This window comes from Xenopus tropicalis, chromosome 2 (assembly GCF_000004195.4).
Source record: "Xenopus tropicalis strain Nigerian chromosome 2, UCB_Xtro_10.0, whole genome shotgun sequence".
NCBI classification, from domain to species: domain Eukaryota; kingdom Metazoa; phylum Chordata; class Amphibia; order Anura; family Pipidae; genus Xenopus; species Xenopus tropicalis.
In genome coordinates this window covers 22,179,122-22,194,797 of record NC_030678.2, presented here as the reverse complement: position 1 = coordinate 22,194,797, position 15,676 = coordinate 22,179,122, and the positions used below count along the sequence as shown (strand labels likewise).

Sequence of the window (15,676 nt, the reverse complement as noted above, 5' to 3'; positions counted from 1 at the left end):
CTTTGAGTTCATCTCTATCATACTAATGCATTCTGCCCATTCTTTTAGTATCCAGTTTAGAAAGTTTTACAAGTTTCACATGGAAAGTGACTGGGGGTGCAGTTCCAGGTCCCTGATGATCAATTAAAATTCATATAGCTAACATAATCTAAATTGCATAACATACATTGTAACCACGGAAATAATTAATTTTTTGTGTTAAGCTTTTTATAAAGTTTCTCTCTCGGGAGAACATGCAGACAGTGTCGGACTGGCCCACCAGGATACCAGGAAAAATCCCGGTGGGCCCAAGGGTCAGTGGGGCTTCCTGCTCCCAACCATTTGGCCGGTTTCATGGTCATTCCCTATTTCTGAATGGGAACAAAGAGGAGAAATAGATGGAAGAATAGATGCTAGCATGTAAATAAAAGAGACTAGGAGAATAAAGGGGTTAAGTGAGTAAAGGAGGAAAAATTGTTCGGAGAGTGGGCCCATTGTCTAAGGTTTTCTGGTGGGCCCCTGGGGTCCCAGTCCGATAAGATATGCAAAATTAAGCCCTTTGTGCCTTGTTGATGATCATATAAGGTAGAAAAATGCCTCCCCCTTGTCTAGTCAACCAAGGAGTAACCAGGAAGTCAAGATGAAGTCTTCCAGTCAACCTAAAGTCTTGGTTGTATAAAGTGTCTGTTTCTTGGGCACTTTAACTACTTGCACTGGATCGCCACCTTTGAAATTCTGTCTAATTTATCATCTTCCAGAATGTTATTTTTTTCACTCATCCACAAAAAAATAAAGCTATTTGTTGTGTTAATCATCTCTGGACCTCCTTGATTGCACATCTGTGTGGAACAGTTCGCTATGCCCTGCAATTTGTGAAGTGGAAGCCAAAACATCATTGATTGAATTCCCACCTAGGCATGGGACCAGAGTTTGTCTTCTTCCAAAACTTTGATCAAGCATTTGACAACCAAGATTAGTGGAGCCAATGGACAAGTTTGGGAACGTTGAAAGAGAAACTGATCTGCAGATGTTTGTGGTTATAATTCCGCAACAATACCTTGAAAATGAAACACATTTTGACATTCCATGTTTTTGTCTTCACTCTTAAACTCTACTCATGCTATTAATGGTAGCTATTAACATGATATAATAATTAGTGATGAGCGAATGTCCATTTCGCTTCACTGGAAAATTTGCGGATCTTTGAAAAGATTTGCGAAACACTGAAAATGATGTGTGTCCATTTTTTTTTTTACACACACAACAATTTTTCAATTCGCAGAAAATTTTTACACAGTAAATTTCTGTGCCCATTTCACGAAACAATCTGCCAATCGCGAAACACAGAAATTTGGCACGAATCCATGCAGGATAAAAATTTCACTCATCACTAATAATAATTAGTGATGGGTGAAATAATTTGCCAGTCATGGATTCGCGGCGAATGTTTCACCATTGGCGGATTGTTTTGCGTCAAAAAAATTGATGTGCGTGTTGTTTTTTGACGCGCACGTCAAAAAATTGTCACCTGCATCAAAAAAATGACGCGCAACTATTCTTTTTTTTGTCATGCAACATTTTTGCCGTTACACAAATTTTTTGCCGTTTCGCAAATCTTTTAAATGATTTGCAAACTTTTTTGCCGAAGTGAAATGGGACAGATTTGCTCATCACTAATAATAATCTGTACGAGGTCGGACTGGCCCACCGGGAAACCAGGAAAATTCCCTCTGGGCCCGATCCTAATGGGCCCCTTCTGCAGTACTCCCTACCATTGTTGACACTTTGCAATCCCTTCTCATTCAATTGGGCCGTGCCAAGCGCGCACCAATCACCTGCTAATTGCCTGCCGTTTACCCGTCTCCCTGCTGGCCACAGGTGAATACTGTTCAAGATGGCTGCGCATTCTACTCTGGAATGCACAGCCATCTTTAACTTTTACACTGGACCCACCTCTCTTCCTTCTTCCCTCATCCTGCCTTGAGACCCAGCTGACCTGCTTGCGAGACCCCCAGGCCCCACTGAGTGCTATATCCAATTACAAATGAGAGAGGTAGATGTAAGATGAAGCAGAGAGAAGGGGAGGTGAAATAAGGGGAGATGGTGAAAAAATAAAAGTCAGAGAGTAAATATGAAGAGCAGAAGGAAAACGTAGAGGTATGAGAAGATGAAAGTAAAGGGGAAGAAGAGAAGTATCCGAAAAAGAGCAGAGGGAGCACATGACAATAGGGAAAGTGCAGCCAAAAAGAAGCAAGGAAAGCATATAGAAAAAGGAGAGAGAATGAAATTAAAAGGTAAGAACAGAGGAAAGTGTAGAAGGACTTGCACAGCAGAAAGTGCTTTTATGTGACTGGTGGGCCCCAGGTACCCAGTCCAACACTGAATCTGTAGTTATAGTAATCATGGTTTTGGTTTTCATATCTTTAATAAATAGATGGTTTTGGTAAAGGTTTTCTCTTTCATTATCATTTTAGAATTGTATAGTACAGGATTAAAATAACAATCTGACAAGGAGCAATAAAGCCACAAGTGTGCCACAAACCCCTTTTTTCTTTGTATTCATTTTTAATATGTTAAAAAAGTATAATTATGATTCTTTTTCATGTTTTAGCTTCTCTTTCTTATTGTACTGAAGCCAGTAGCTTCAAAGTTACACAACAAAATTGCATTGGGAATTGGGAAATGCGTAACCCTGTAACGTGTCACCGTGACCTCAACGGGGGTCCTGATCCGCAGTTTAAGAAATATGCCCTTACAAAGTATATAAAAAAAAAAACTTACCTAGAGCAATTGTTTAAAAAGCCTGTTATAAAAGTGCTTAATTAAGACATGCTGAGTTAAATGAGTGGAAATATAATTAAGGGTGGTGGAAAAATGGAATAGGGAACATTAAGAAAATTGCAGCAGCAAGAGTTCAGTTTATAATAAACAACATTATTATAAGTTCCTTCCATGGCAGGGAAATAAGGCTTCCCATCCCATTTGTGATACCATGGAGTGGAGTGAATGAGCAGCTGCTTTAGGGCTGGCTAAGGCACCCCTGGCTTATGGCTGTGCCTGATCCCACACACAGAGTTTGTATACTTGTGAGCTGTGCCTTGTTGTTAACTGCTTGTTTACACGATGGCTAATGGCCAGATTGAACAAATATGAACGTGATTTACTTGCTTATTCAAGTTGGCTATTCATGTAAGCACAATTATTAATATAAACGGTTCGCCGCCATTATAATCTCAAAAGCCTATTCGTTTTAGTTAGTTATATCATTGTTAGAGATGAAAAGAAGCATTGGCCTTTTTAGCTGTGCCAGTTTTTCTTTTGTGGAACTTTCCATAAGCACTTCCAACTTTGTTTGCTGAAAAAAAAGTACAATAACAATTCAAAAAATAAGATTTACGCATGTATTTTATGAGTTATTTTCTGTGGCAAGCATATACCTACTGATATATTATTATTTCCAATATCTTCTTTGCTAGAAAGTTATTCATTTTGCTGTCCTACAAGCTAAGAATGACAAATATTTTAACCTAGTTTAAAAGAAAGAGTAAAAAGTGAAACTGTATGTTCATCTATAAAAACACTACATTTAGGGGCACATTTACTAATCCACGAACGTCTGAAAAGCGTCCGAATGCGTTTTTTTCGTAATGATCGGTATTTTGCGACTTTTTCGCGAATTGTCGCAAATTTTTTGAGCGCTCAATCCGAAAAAGTCGCGACAATTTGCGAAAGTCATACTGGCTATGAAAAAGTCGCGACAATTCACGAAAGTCATAATGGCTATGAAAAAGTCGCGACAATTCACGAAAGTCATAATGGCTATGAAAAAGTCGCGACAATTTACGAAAAAGTCATAACGGCGACGAAAAAATGGCAAGAAATATGAAAAAGTCGCAAAATGTACGTTTTCCAATCCGAATTTTTCTCATTCGGATTCAGATTCGTGGATTAGTAAATCAGCCCCTTAGTGATGGGCAAAATGTTTCACGAGGCATGGATTCGTGGCGAATTTCCGCGTTTCACCATTGGCGGATCGTTTGATGAAAAAATTTGCAGCGGAAAAATTGTTGCAAGAATAGTCGCGGCGTCAAAAAAATAGTCTCGCGGCCAAAATTGTTTCCAGTATAGTCACAGGAGTCAAAAGAATAGTCGCATGTCCAAAATTGTCGCAAGAATAGTCGCATGTCCAAAAATTTTCGCAAGAATAAGCGCGAGCGTCAAAAGAATTGTCACGCGGCCAAAACTCTCGCAATAATAGTCGCAGGCATTAAAAGAATAGTCGGATGTTCAAAATTGTCGCAAGAATAGTCACAGGTGTCAAAAGAATAGTCACAGGCGACAATTTTTTTTCTGAGTGACTTTTTTGCAGTTTTGCAAATTTTTCGCCATTTCGCAAATCTTTAGAAAGATTTGCGAATTTATTGGCGAAGCGAAATGGGACAGATTCGCTCATCACTAACTACATTCACTAAAGTCATAGGGAAACCCTATTTATCAAAAATCGAGTTTGTGGTCTTTTTTAGTGATGGGTAAAACAATTCACCAGGGCATGGATTCACGGCGAATTTCCACGTTTTGGCATTGACGGATTGTTTCATGAAACAGGCGACAAAATTCAGCGCAGGAAATTTGAAAGCGTGTCAAAATATGGTTGTGTGTGTAAAAAAAATTGCCATGCGCGTAAAAATAATAATGTGTGTTAAAAAAAAAGTTGCGGACATCGTTCTTTTGGCACATGCGGTAAAAAAATTTTTCCGTACATCAACAAAATGACACAGGCGACAATTTTTTTGGACGCACAACATTTTCACCATTTCGCTAATTTTTTGCTGTTTCACAAATCTTTTGAAAGATTTGCGAATTTTTCCAGTCAACCGAAACAGGACAGATTGGCTCATCCCTAGTCTTCTTGTTAAAAAAAAATACCAAACTTGAATGTTTGCTTATTTATTTAAAAATGTAAATTGTAAAAAAGAACTTTCATTCTACTCATCATTTTCAATGAGTCTACTAACTTTCATTAAAAAAAATTAGGAAACCTCAAATTGAAAAAAATCACTCTAATTTTACTAGGGCAGCTTCCATTGAATACATAATCCCACCTCTTAAACGCCACATTTTTCAGAATGTTTTTCTGTGCTTAACATTGATGAGTGAATCTGTCCCGTTTCACTTCACCCAAAAAATTGTGAATCTTTTAAAAGATTCACGAAATGGTGAAAAATTAGCGAAATGCCCAAAATGTTGTGCATCAAAAAAAAAATTGTGACCGTAATTTTTTTGATGCGCGCAACTTTTTGTTTAACACACGCAACAATTTTTGTTGATGCAGGTGACAATTTTTGGATGCGTGGAAAATTTTTCTGCTGTGAATTTTGCAGTTTCATAAAAAAAAAATCCGCCAACAGCGAAATGTGGAATTTTGCCACAAATCCATTCTTTCTGAATTATTTTGCCCATTACTAGTGCGTGAAACTCAGGTTTTGGAAACCCTAATTCGAATTCATGATTTTTAGCAAAAAAACACCCTGAATTGAGTTAAAAACTTACATTTAAACATTAGTCAATCTGCCATCAAATGTGTTGCTGAACTAGAATTCCCAGTATTTGTATTTTCCCTTCATTTTCGTACCATATATCTTTGTTATGATTAGGTAATCTGTGACTATACTGACGGGGCCAGGTTATTAATACTTTTTTTTCTAAAGCTGCAGTTAATAGTTGGACTCTCGTTATAGTGGGACATTTGTTAATGGAATAGGCAGTAGTTAACAATCTAGAGTCTGACAGATTTGGAGAATACCCTCCCAGTTAGAGTCCCTTAAGAAAAAGCTTTACTGAACTTCTGCAGCCAATGTTTTTGTAGAGTCCACTAAATCCAAAAGCAGATGGACAAAATGTGACTATAGGGATGGAAAGAACCGCTGTAAATCTGACTCGAAACCACAAGAATAAAGGCAGTTGAGAAAATGTTACACGAGTCTCTTGTTAGTGCAGCCACCCTAGCAGTCAGGCAACGTGAGAAGAAAAGAACTCAGATCAAGAAAAAATTGGCACAATTACCAAAACTCATTGTACTATTTAAGGTCATGCTTTAAGATGAATAGAGTTGTGGGAAAAAAATCCAATTAGATTTTCCCTTCTTGATGTTATTTGAAATATTTTCCCATAGCAAAAATGTCATCTACATTAGTGATCTGTCCCGTTTTGCTTCGCTGCAAAATTTGCGAAACGCTAAGAAAATTTGGGAAACTGTGAAAAATCCGAGAAACGCATTTGTCATGCGGCTATTTCGACATGGCCACGACTTTTTTTGATGCGTGACGGTTTTTCCGCGGCAGACTTTTGCTGACGTTTCACAAAACAATTCGCCATTGGCGAAATGTGGAAATTCGCTGCGAAAAAATTCGCTCATCACTAATAAAATAAAAAAAATAAGCATCATTATATATCAAACGCACAATTATATATCAAACCACTGCCACCATATTAGTAAATGGAGCCTATTAAGGAATAATATGCTTAAAATCTTCTGAGCGAATCTGCCCCATTTCGCTTCACCGAAAAATCCGCAAAACTGCCGAAAAATTTGCAAAATGCATTGAAGTCAATAGGCGACAAGTTTTATGCGCTACTAATTTTACGCGGGTGATATTTTTTTACGCAAGAATTTTTTACATTAAAGTCATTATTGGTATCAGTGACATTTTATCTTGGCGTCATTTTTGTATATATTTTTATAGAGACCTACATTGTTTGGGGGTATAGTTTCCCTTTAAGTGCAATAATAGAACTGATCACATGCTGCACGTTATTAGTGTGTGACGCTAGACAGAAAAATATAGTACTGTGCTTTTATCATTTCATATTTATAAGGTTATAAAAATGTAGAGGAATTTAGTTTGACCCAAGAGAGGATCCACAAAAACAAGAAACTAAAAAAGAAGAAAAACGGCAGACGAAAAAGACGACAATGCATCAATGTTCTAATAATCCTAATATTATGTTGCACTGCTGTTTATACACAGAGTTTTTCATGCACAGTGAGGCTTTGTCCTATCGAGCTTGCGGTGACTATACATAGGGAAATTAGGTACATTTCTGAAGGTGCTGACAAGGAGTCAACGCAGGAATCCAATCCATCTTTGAGCCATAGAACAGTGACTTAGCCCCTTAGCCCATCTCTTTGTAGAACAAAAATGTGTTTATGAGCTGATCTCAAATCATTCCATCTGCCTACAGCTTTTATACAGTTCATTTAATATGTCAGCTATGACTTTGTAAGTAGAGGAGCCTGAGATGCACCAAGAAAGAAAACATGCCCAGATCTTGGCTGGATACATACGTAGCGATGACATTGCTTCACGCACATACTTTCCCTTATTGGTGATGCGAGTTCTAGACATTTAACACGTCCTGAACCCAAATTGCAATGTGCAAACTTCAGAAGAGGGTCACCAAGCTTTTCCACAATCAAGCATTTTTTTCCCCAAATTTCCAAGATGCTATATATATATATATATACATATATGAATAAATACAGGTATAGGATCTGAATGCTTGGGATTGGGGTTCCTTAAATCTACTAAAAAATAATTTAAACATTAAATAAAAGTTGGATTGTTTTGCCCCCAATAAGGATTAATTATATCTTAGTTGGGATCAAGTACAGGTACTGTTTTATTATTACAGAGAAAAGGGAATCATTTAACCATGAAATAAACCCAATAGGGCTGTTCTGCCCCCAATAAGGGGTAATTATATCTTAGTTGGGATCAAGTACAGGTACTGTTTTATTATTACAGAGAAAAGGGAATCATTTAACCATTAAATAAACCCAATAGGGCTGTTCTGCCCCCAATAAGGGGTAATTATATCTTAGTTGGGATCAAGTACAGGTACTGTTTTATTATTACAGAGAAAAGGGAATCATTTAACCATGAAATAAACCCAATAGGGCTGTTTTGCCCCCAATAAGGGGTAATTATATCTTAGTTGGGATCAAGTACAGGTACTGTTTTATTATTACAGAGAAAAGGGAATCATTTAACCATTAAATAAACCCAATAGGGCTGTTCTGCCCCCAATAAGGGGTAATTATATCTTAGTTGGGATCAAGTACAGGTACTGTTTTATTATTACAGGGAAAAGGGAATCATTTAACCATTAAATAAACCCAATAGGGCTGTTCTGCCCCCAATAAGGGGTAATTATATCTTAGTTGGGATCAAGTACAGGTACTGTTTTATTATTACAGAGAAAAGGGAATCATTTAACCATTAAATAAACCCAATAGGGCTGTTCTGCCCCCAATAAGGGGTAATTATATCTTAGTTGGGATCAAGTACAAGGTATTATTTTATTACTACAGAGAAAAAGGAAATCATTTTTAAAAATTCTAATTATTTGGTTAAAATGGAGTCTATGGGAGATGGCCTTTCCTGTAATTCTGAGCTTTTTGGACTATGGGTTTCCAGATAACAAATCCCATACCTACATATCTATCCAGAGTTGGACTGGGCTGCCCCTTGATAGACCCGACCTTTGCCTGTGCTCCCTCGGCCGACTGTGTTCCTCCCCTGACGCGTTAAACTTATGCACGCTCAGGGGAGGACGTTGGCCCGGGAGCCCCTGTGGGGGGTTAGGGAGGTTCAACGGGGGCTTAGGGGGTACAGCCCCTGTAGGACCCTCTATATATCCATCTATCTATATCCATCTATCTATCTATATACACACACACATGCACACACATGCCACATATACAGTATTCTAGCAACTATGCAATACTGTGAAAATAACCTATAGTAAACATACCCAGAAACTGCTCTTCTTGCTCAGTCCCCTTTTTTCTCTTTGCATTGTTTTTCCTTTTATCCTTATCTTCATTATTCAGCATATCCAAGCCCGCTCTCAACCACTTTTCATTCTGTATCTCCTGCTCCATGCTGTATTTAATGTGTTATTTTTTAAAAGGCTAATTATCGGCCTACTTATTAAATCAGTGCTTTGAAGTTCAAGAACACACGGTGGCATGGTAATATTGTTTTGCTATCATTCTGCCATGAAATGTTTCTATCTTAAGAGTTCACAAAACATGTCTGTGGGAAATGGGAAATTGCAAGTACATGTCACCGGATATGCAGACATTTGTAAGATGATTATGGAAGACCTGTCACCTTGCTAGAAAGCTATTACAGATTCCAAATTGCACAGACAACAGACAGCATTGCTCTACGAAATAAATGCTCATAAATGCTGTACTTTGTCATCCTATTTCTAATACAGTTTTAACCTTACCACTCTTTATTGTAAATAATAACTTTAGACAATGGAAGACACACACCAGGTGATTGTATGCTAGACTATCTAAAACTATAGCTAGTAAGGTGATAGAAAGCCAGCTAAAATAAAGGGATTTAAAACTGACCTAAAATCAAGGAAGGTATAGTAAAAGTTTGGATCATTTACAATAGCACCATAGCATTGTGTTGGGCACATAATATGAGAATTATGCCCAACTATCTATCTTTCCCAGCGTTGGGTTAACATTAGGAATTCTGTTACTGGCTGCATGATATCAATAGTAGGTATGCTCTTGTTATATGTTATTATATGATCTATATGGTAAAATATTGATATTCAAAATAACAGTAGGGCTTATTTATGTGTGGAATCCCAGTTGCACTTTTCTCTATAGTAAGTTGTGTGTTAAACCGATTAGCGCTCATTTATGTCATTTAAGTGCACTTTCAAGCACAATTGCAATATTTTTTCCCACAATGCAGCATTTTCCCCAGAATTCCTGCACCATTGCAGTCTTAAGGGGTGCTTGATGGAATTGCACTACATCTGATGCAATTACATCCAATATGCCAAAAAAAATAACACAGTTCTACTTGCATTTCATGGCAAATCACACAAAATTGTGGCATCATTTCCAGTATTTGGTGCTTGAGTGGCATCTGTGACTGATCTAGTGGCATCTTGGTGTGAAGGGAACCCTGGTGCTACCAGTTGGTCAAGATAAGTGCACAATTGTGTTTTGGACATAATTGAGTCCTTTTTCATAAAAGGGACTTGCGTCAAAATGTGCTCCTTGCTCTTTTGTATAGTAGTGCCCTCTTTCATTGGTACTTGCTTCAAAATGTGCTCCTTGAACTTCTGTATAGGTGTACCTTGTACCACTCACCACTCAGTCCTTCCTGCCTTCTGTTCCGAATTGTGCATTTTGCTGCACCCATTGATGCAGGGGAACCCTAAAGATACTGCCACCTCCTGACCAGTAGCTCCAAGGTTCCCTTTGCATGCAGTGCCAATAGGCGCAGCACACTTGCACCTAAAGGATCGGACGCAGACGCCACTTGCATGAAGAACCCCAGAAATCACACAAGATGGACTTCTAAACAGTTGCAAGACCACATAAATGATATATATCTAAGCAGTTGATAGTAGAAAAAGAAGCTTACCCGTATATATATTTGGTCCGGGTGCTCATGCCCCAGCGTTTATGTGTAATATTCAATAAAATACTTTTGATTTTACTTTAATATTGAGCTTCAATTCTACCTATATGGATTTCCGGAGTGCCTGCCTATCTCTTCGATTTGCTTCTGCACAGTTGCGTCTGATCTGCAATGAGATGCCTTCTTTGTTACATTATTTTGGCAAATTAAACACCATTGTGTCAGGAACACCACAATGGCAACTAGCACATTGCCCACTTGTAACCCCAAATGATGCTGGAATTCTGAGAAAAATGATGCATTGTGGCAAAAAGCATGGCAATTGCACTCGAAACTGGACACTTCACTTGTGGATGAAAATGAGCCCTGGTAAAGATATGATGAATGTCCAACTGGGTTCAAGAGTGGTAGGTAATGACAAAACAAGTAAAAAGCTGAAGGCAACATGTGATAGGAAGAAATGTCCATCACTTTTCCTTTCATCAGTTTGTTTTTATTCCAAAATAATTACAAACATGAGGCCTTAGAAGGCTGTTAGCTTGCTATCAGATAAAGAACTCGCTGCAGTTGGGCACCTAGAGAAACTTTAAATGATCTCAATGTGTGCTTGAGAGGTTCAGCTTCTATAAATATGCTGAATAGCTAGGAATGTGGAAAGAATAGAATGGGTGGGTGGCAGGTATTAATTTGTTAAAATTGTCAGGATCTCACGCTGTTTGCTAATGAAAAGGGAATATCGGGGAGGTGTGCTTCATTTAGAGAGCAGAGGGCAGTTTGTGGCGCTTTATACACTTGTAAGAGATTGATTTTATGTTCCCTTGAAATTCAGAATTGTCTTTTTTCAAGATGCCCTTGCTTGGCTCTTAGAAATGACTGACAGGATAATTACTTTTTTTTTTCCCTAAGCCGGTGCATCAGTAACTGTTCAAGGTTTTCTTTCTAGCGTAGAGCTTTTTAACGTTTAACATCACCCACCATTCCTCAACGAACGTATTATTATATTAACGCTGTCCAACAATAGGAATAAAAAAAGAAAAACTTAGTTGCAGATTTCTTTCTTTGGTTCAAAATGAATACCTTAAAAATAATTAGAGCCTCAGCGATGTTGTGAAAAACACGTTGAAACTTCCGTCCCTGTTTTGCATTTCCTTGCATACATAATTGCACCCTGGATTTATTATTCACCTTCATTCAAGCTGCGCTTACAGTGAGGTGTAAATTTATGGTTATCAAACGCGCGTGGCAGCATAATCTCATCGCTGGCGAAGCTGTCTGCATCTGAGCATTTGTAATTATGATTTCAAACACTAGCAGCAATGATCAAGTCAATGTCATTTAGTTCCCGTGGCTGGCTTTATTCACATATATAGGCTGAGGGTTGTTTTTTTTTTCTATTGTGATTCTTCGCCCTATAGATTATGGGTGGGGAGGTGGGAGATGTGTAATCTCAATGTTAAGATAAAAAAAAAGCCTATTTAGCGGGTACAGATCTCTCGGGCACCCTGTTTTTCAGATATTGGGGGTTTTGCCCACGCCAATAGGTTTAATGATGTTTTAATTAAAAGTATAGATAACAATGTTATATTCATAAAGCTTTAAAGGAAAACTATACCCTTGAACAAAGTAGGTCTCTTTAAAAACATATTGCATAAAACAGCCCATATGTGAAACCCCTTCTTCATACAAATAAACTACTTGCATAAAAATATAATTTCTTTGTAGTACAGGTATGTGACCCGTTATCCAGAATGCTCGGGACCAAGGGTATTCCGGTAATTTGGATCTCCATATCTTAAGTCTAATAGAAAATCACTAAAACGTTAATTAAACCCAACAGGCTTGTTCTGCCCCCAATAAGGGGTAATTATATCTCAGTTGGGATCAAGTACAGGTACTGTTTTATTATTACAGAGAAAAGGGAATCATTTAACCATTAAATAAACCCAATAGGACTGTTCTGCCCCCAATAAGGGGTAATTATATCTTAGTTGGGATCAAGTACAGGTACTGTTTTATTATTACAGAGAAAAGGGAATCATTTAACCATTAAATAAACCCAATAGGGCTGTTCTGCCCCAATAAGGGGTAATTATATCTTAGTTGGGATCAAGTGCAGGTACTGTTTTATTATTACAGAGAAAAGGGAATCATTTAACCATTAAATAAACCCAATAGGGCTGTTCTGCCCCAATAAGGGGTAATTATATCTTAGTTGGGATCAAGTGCAGGTACTGTTTTATTATTACAGAGAAAAGGGAATCAATTTAAAAAATCTGAATTATTTGATTAAAATGGAGTCCATGGGAGACAGGCTTTATGTAATTTGAATCATTTTGGATAACGGGTTTCCGGATAATGGATCCCATACCTGTATGTACCACTGGGTAATCCTAAATAGAAAACTGCTATTTTAAGTGCTAAGGGTCACCCCCTGGGATCATACGATTTATGGTGCACACAAATAAACCAAGGTCATATCAGCCAATTAATGGGCAAGTTCTGTGCCACAAACCTCTTGTTGGGAGACAAGTCCAATGGATCAAGTTGAAGATATCCTGCAGTGTCCAGTTTAGCCAGCTTATGGTCCAGTCTCTGGATAAACACCCTAGGGAAAAATAGTACAAATTTGGCATCATTTTTGTCACTCACTCCCCCTCCCATCACCCATTTTGTGACACCTAGGCAATTTGGCTAGTAACAGACTAACTCAAACAATAAATGAATGAGAAAATGGATAAATAAATAAATAAGTAAGCTGTGGGATTCAAGTTAAGATAATGATATAAAGCATACCAATGACGTCTAGAGGTTCGGGTGTGTGAACCCCGAACCTGTCTCAAAGTTTTCAATCCCAGAGCACTCAAAGGAAGTCAATACATCAAACAAAGTTCAATTAGAGTCCAAAGGTGGTCCGGGTGCTCAAAGCCCCGAACCCGCAGCTGAAGGGGGAAAAGATCATAGATAATTGAAGGAACTTCAAGCACGCCAGGATGAAATGAGTCTGCTGACTCATTTCGTCATGGCGTGCTTGAAGTTCCTTCAATGGTCAATATCATATAATTTGTCCACAGTGTCTGTAAAAATATCATCTTTGTTGCTTCTTGAATGGTTTTTAAACTTTTGGGTATAAAATGCACCCTTTAGCTAAATTTCATCCAAATCATGATCTCTGTTTCTACAAGCTTTTTACATTCCATTAAAAAATGAAAATACAGGCCTGCATTATTCATGTTTTTCTTTCATTTTTAATGAAAATATAAAATAAGCAAAATTGGGACATATCAATGCATTCGACTGCTCTAGAATTAGTCACTGCATCGTTTTTTATTTCTATTTATTAGCTCTGAATATTAAATAACTGGTGAAATTTCACTGTTTACAAATAAGACATTTGGGAGTTGGAAAAAAGCCACACTGAGCAGAGCCAGCTGCTGTTATTTTCAGGCCCATTTAGATCGTCATTACCAAACTTCAAAAACTCTTCAGAGAAATAGTTCTGTAAACACAGTACAGTGATCTGAATAATATGTACAATTATGCTTCCTTTACATAAAAATGTGTTTCTCCAATGTTATCATATGCTCGGGACTGACAAATTGTGTTCAGCTTTATAGAAAGAAAAGTTTGGAAATGTTATAATATTTCTGAATATTTTTCTCTTTAGCTTAAGAGCAAATCTGTAATTGAAAAAATGATGTGAGTATATGATTAATGGTTAATTATATAGGTCTTGTGCTAAGTAGGAGGCATAGAGCTATGATAGCTTGCTAGGATTAGGATTATTGTTAGCCATTTCATTACAGTAAAGGCTTAAAAATATACATTATCTCATCTCCATTTTGGGCCAGACTCATAAACGAGATTCAATTTGAGTATAAAAAACGTTTCTCCTAATTCAGTCTGTTTTTTTTCCCATAGACTTCATTAATGTGATAAACCATGAGATACATTTTTCTGAATTAATTGAATCTGGCCCTTTGTTTGGCAAATTACAATGGACAGTAAAAATGCTATATGCCTAGAATGGTCAAGACCAGGGTTCCCCAACCTTTCTTACTTGTGAGCCATAGTCAAATGTAAAAAGACTTGGAGAGCAACACAAGCACCATAAAAGTTCATGGAGGAGCCAAATAAGGGCTGTGATTGGCTATTAGGCAGCCTCTATGCACACTATCAGCTTACAGGGGGCTTTATTTGGTAGGAAATCTTGTTTTTATTCAACCAAAACTTGCCCCCAAGTCAGGAATTCAAAAATAAATACCTGGTTTGGGGGCACTGAGAGCAACATCCAAGGGGTTGGGGAGCGACATGTTGCTCAGGGGCCACTGGTTGGGTATCACTGGTCTAGACACTGGTTTGGCTTGTAATGTTTTCTGTAAAAGCTAGATAAATAATAACCTGGGCAACAAGAGCAGAATCTGCAAGTCCAGCATTTCATTTATATCACTTATGATAATGCATGACCAATTTTTTTTTTTTATTTTATTTCAGTGGGAAGAGATCAGTGGAGTTGATGAGAATTACACTCCCATAAGGACCTACCAAGTTTGCAATGTTATGGACCATAATCAAAACAATTGGCTTAGGACAAACTGGATTCCCCGCAATGCAGCTCAGAAGATCTATATTGAGCTAAAGTTTACATTACGAGACTGCAACAGTATCCCTCTTGTTTTGGGCACTTGCAAAGAAACATTTAACCTCTACTACATGGAGTCAGATGAAGACCAGGGGGTTAAGTTTAGAGAGCACCAGTTTACAAAAATTGATACCATTGCAGCCGATGAGAGTTTCACACAGATGGACCTTGGAGATCGAATTCTCAAACTTAACACTGAGGTTCGAGAAGTGGGACCCATAAGCATGAAGGGACTTTATCTGGCTTTTCAGGATGTCGGTGCCTGTGTTGCCTTAGTATCTGTGCGGGTTTATTTCAAAAAGTGCCCTTTTACTGTGAAGAATTTGGCCATGTTCACAGATACTGTACCTATGGACTCCCATTCTCTGGTGGAGGTTCGAGGCTCTTGTGTCAACCATTCCAAAGAGGAAGATCCACCCAAAATGTACTGCAGTACTGAAGGTGAATGGCTCGTTCCCATTGGAAAGTGTTTGTGCAATGCTGGTTATGAAGAGAGAGGCTTTACTTGCCAAGGTAATAATTATTGTTACATTTTATTTGATCATTTTCCATCTGTATAACAGTCCGGATCGTATATTTTATAGAAATAAAACAG

At 37.8% G+C, this 15,676-nt stretch overlaps 1 protein-coding gene across 2 annotated transcripts in view; it reads left to right on the top strand.

Annotated features, from left to right (window-relative positions):
- Window positions 1–15,676, top strand: part of epha3 (EPH receptor A3) — a 211,827-nt gene that overhangs the window by 62,823 nt on the left and 133,328 nt on the right. For both annotated transcript variants that reach the window (XM_031896587.1, XM_002931773.5), the window contains exon 3: window positions 14,934–15,594. In XM_031896587.1, coding sequence (XP_031752447.1) covers window positions 14,934–15,594 — 661 coding nt within the window. The remainder of the gene's footprint in view (window positions 1–14,933; window positions 15,595–15,676) is intronic.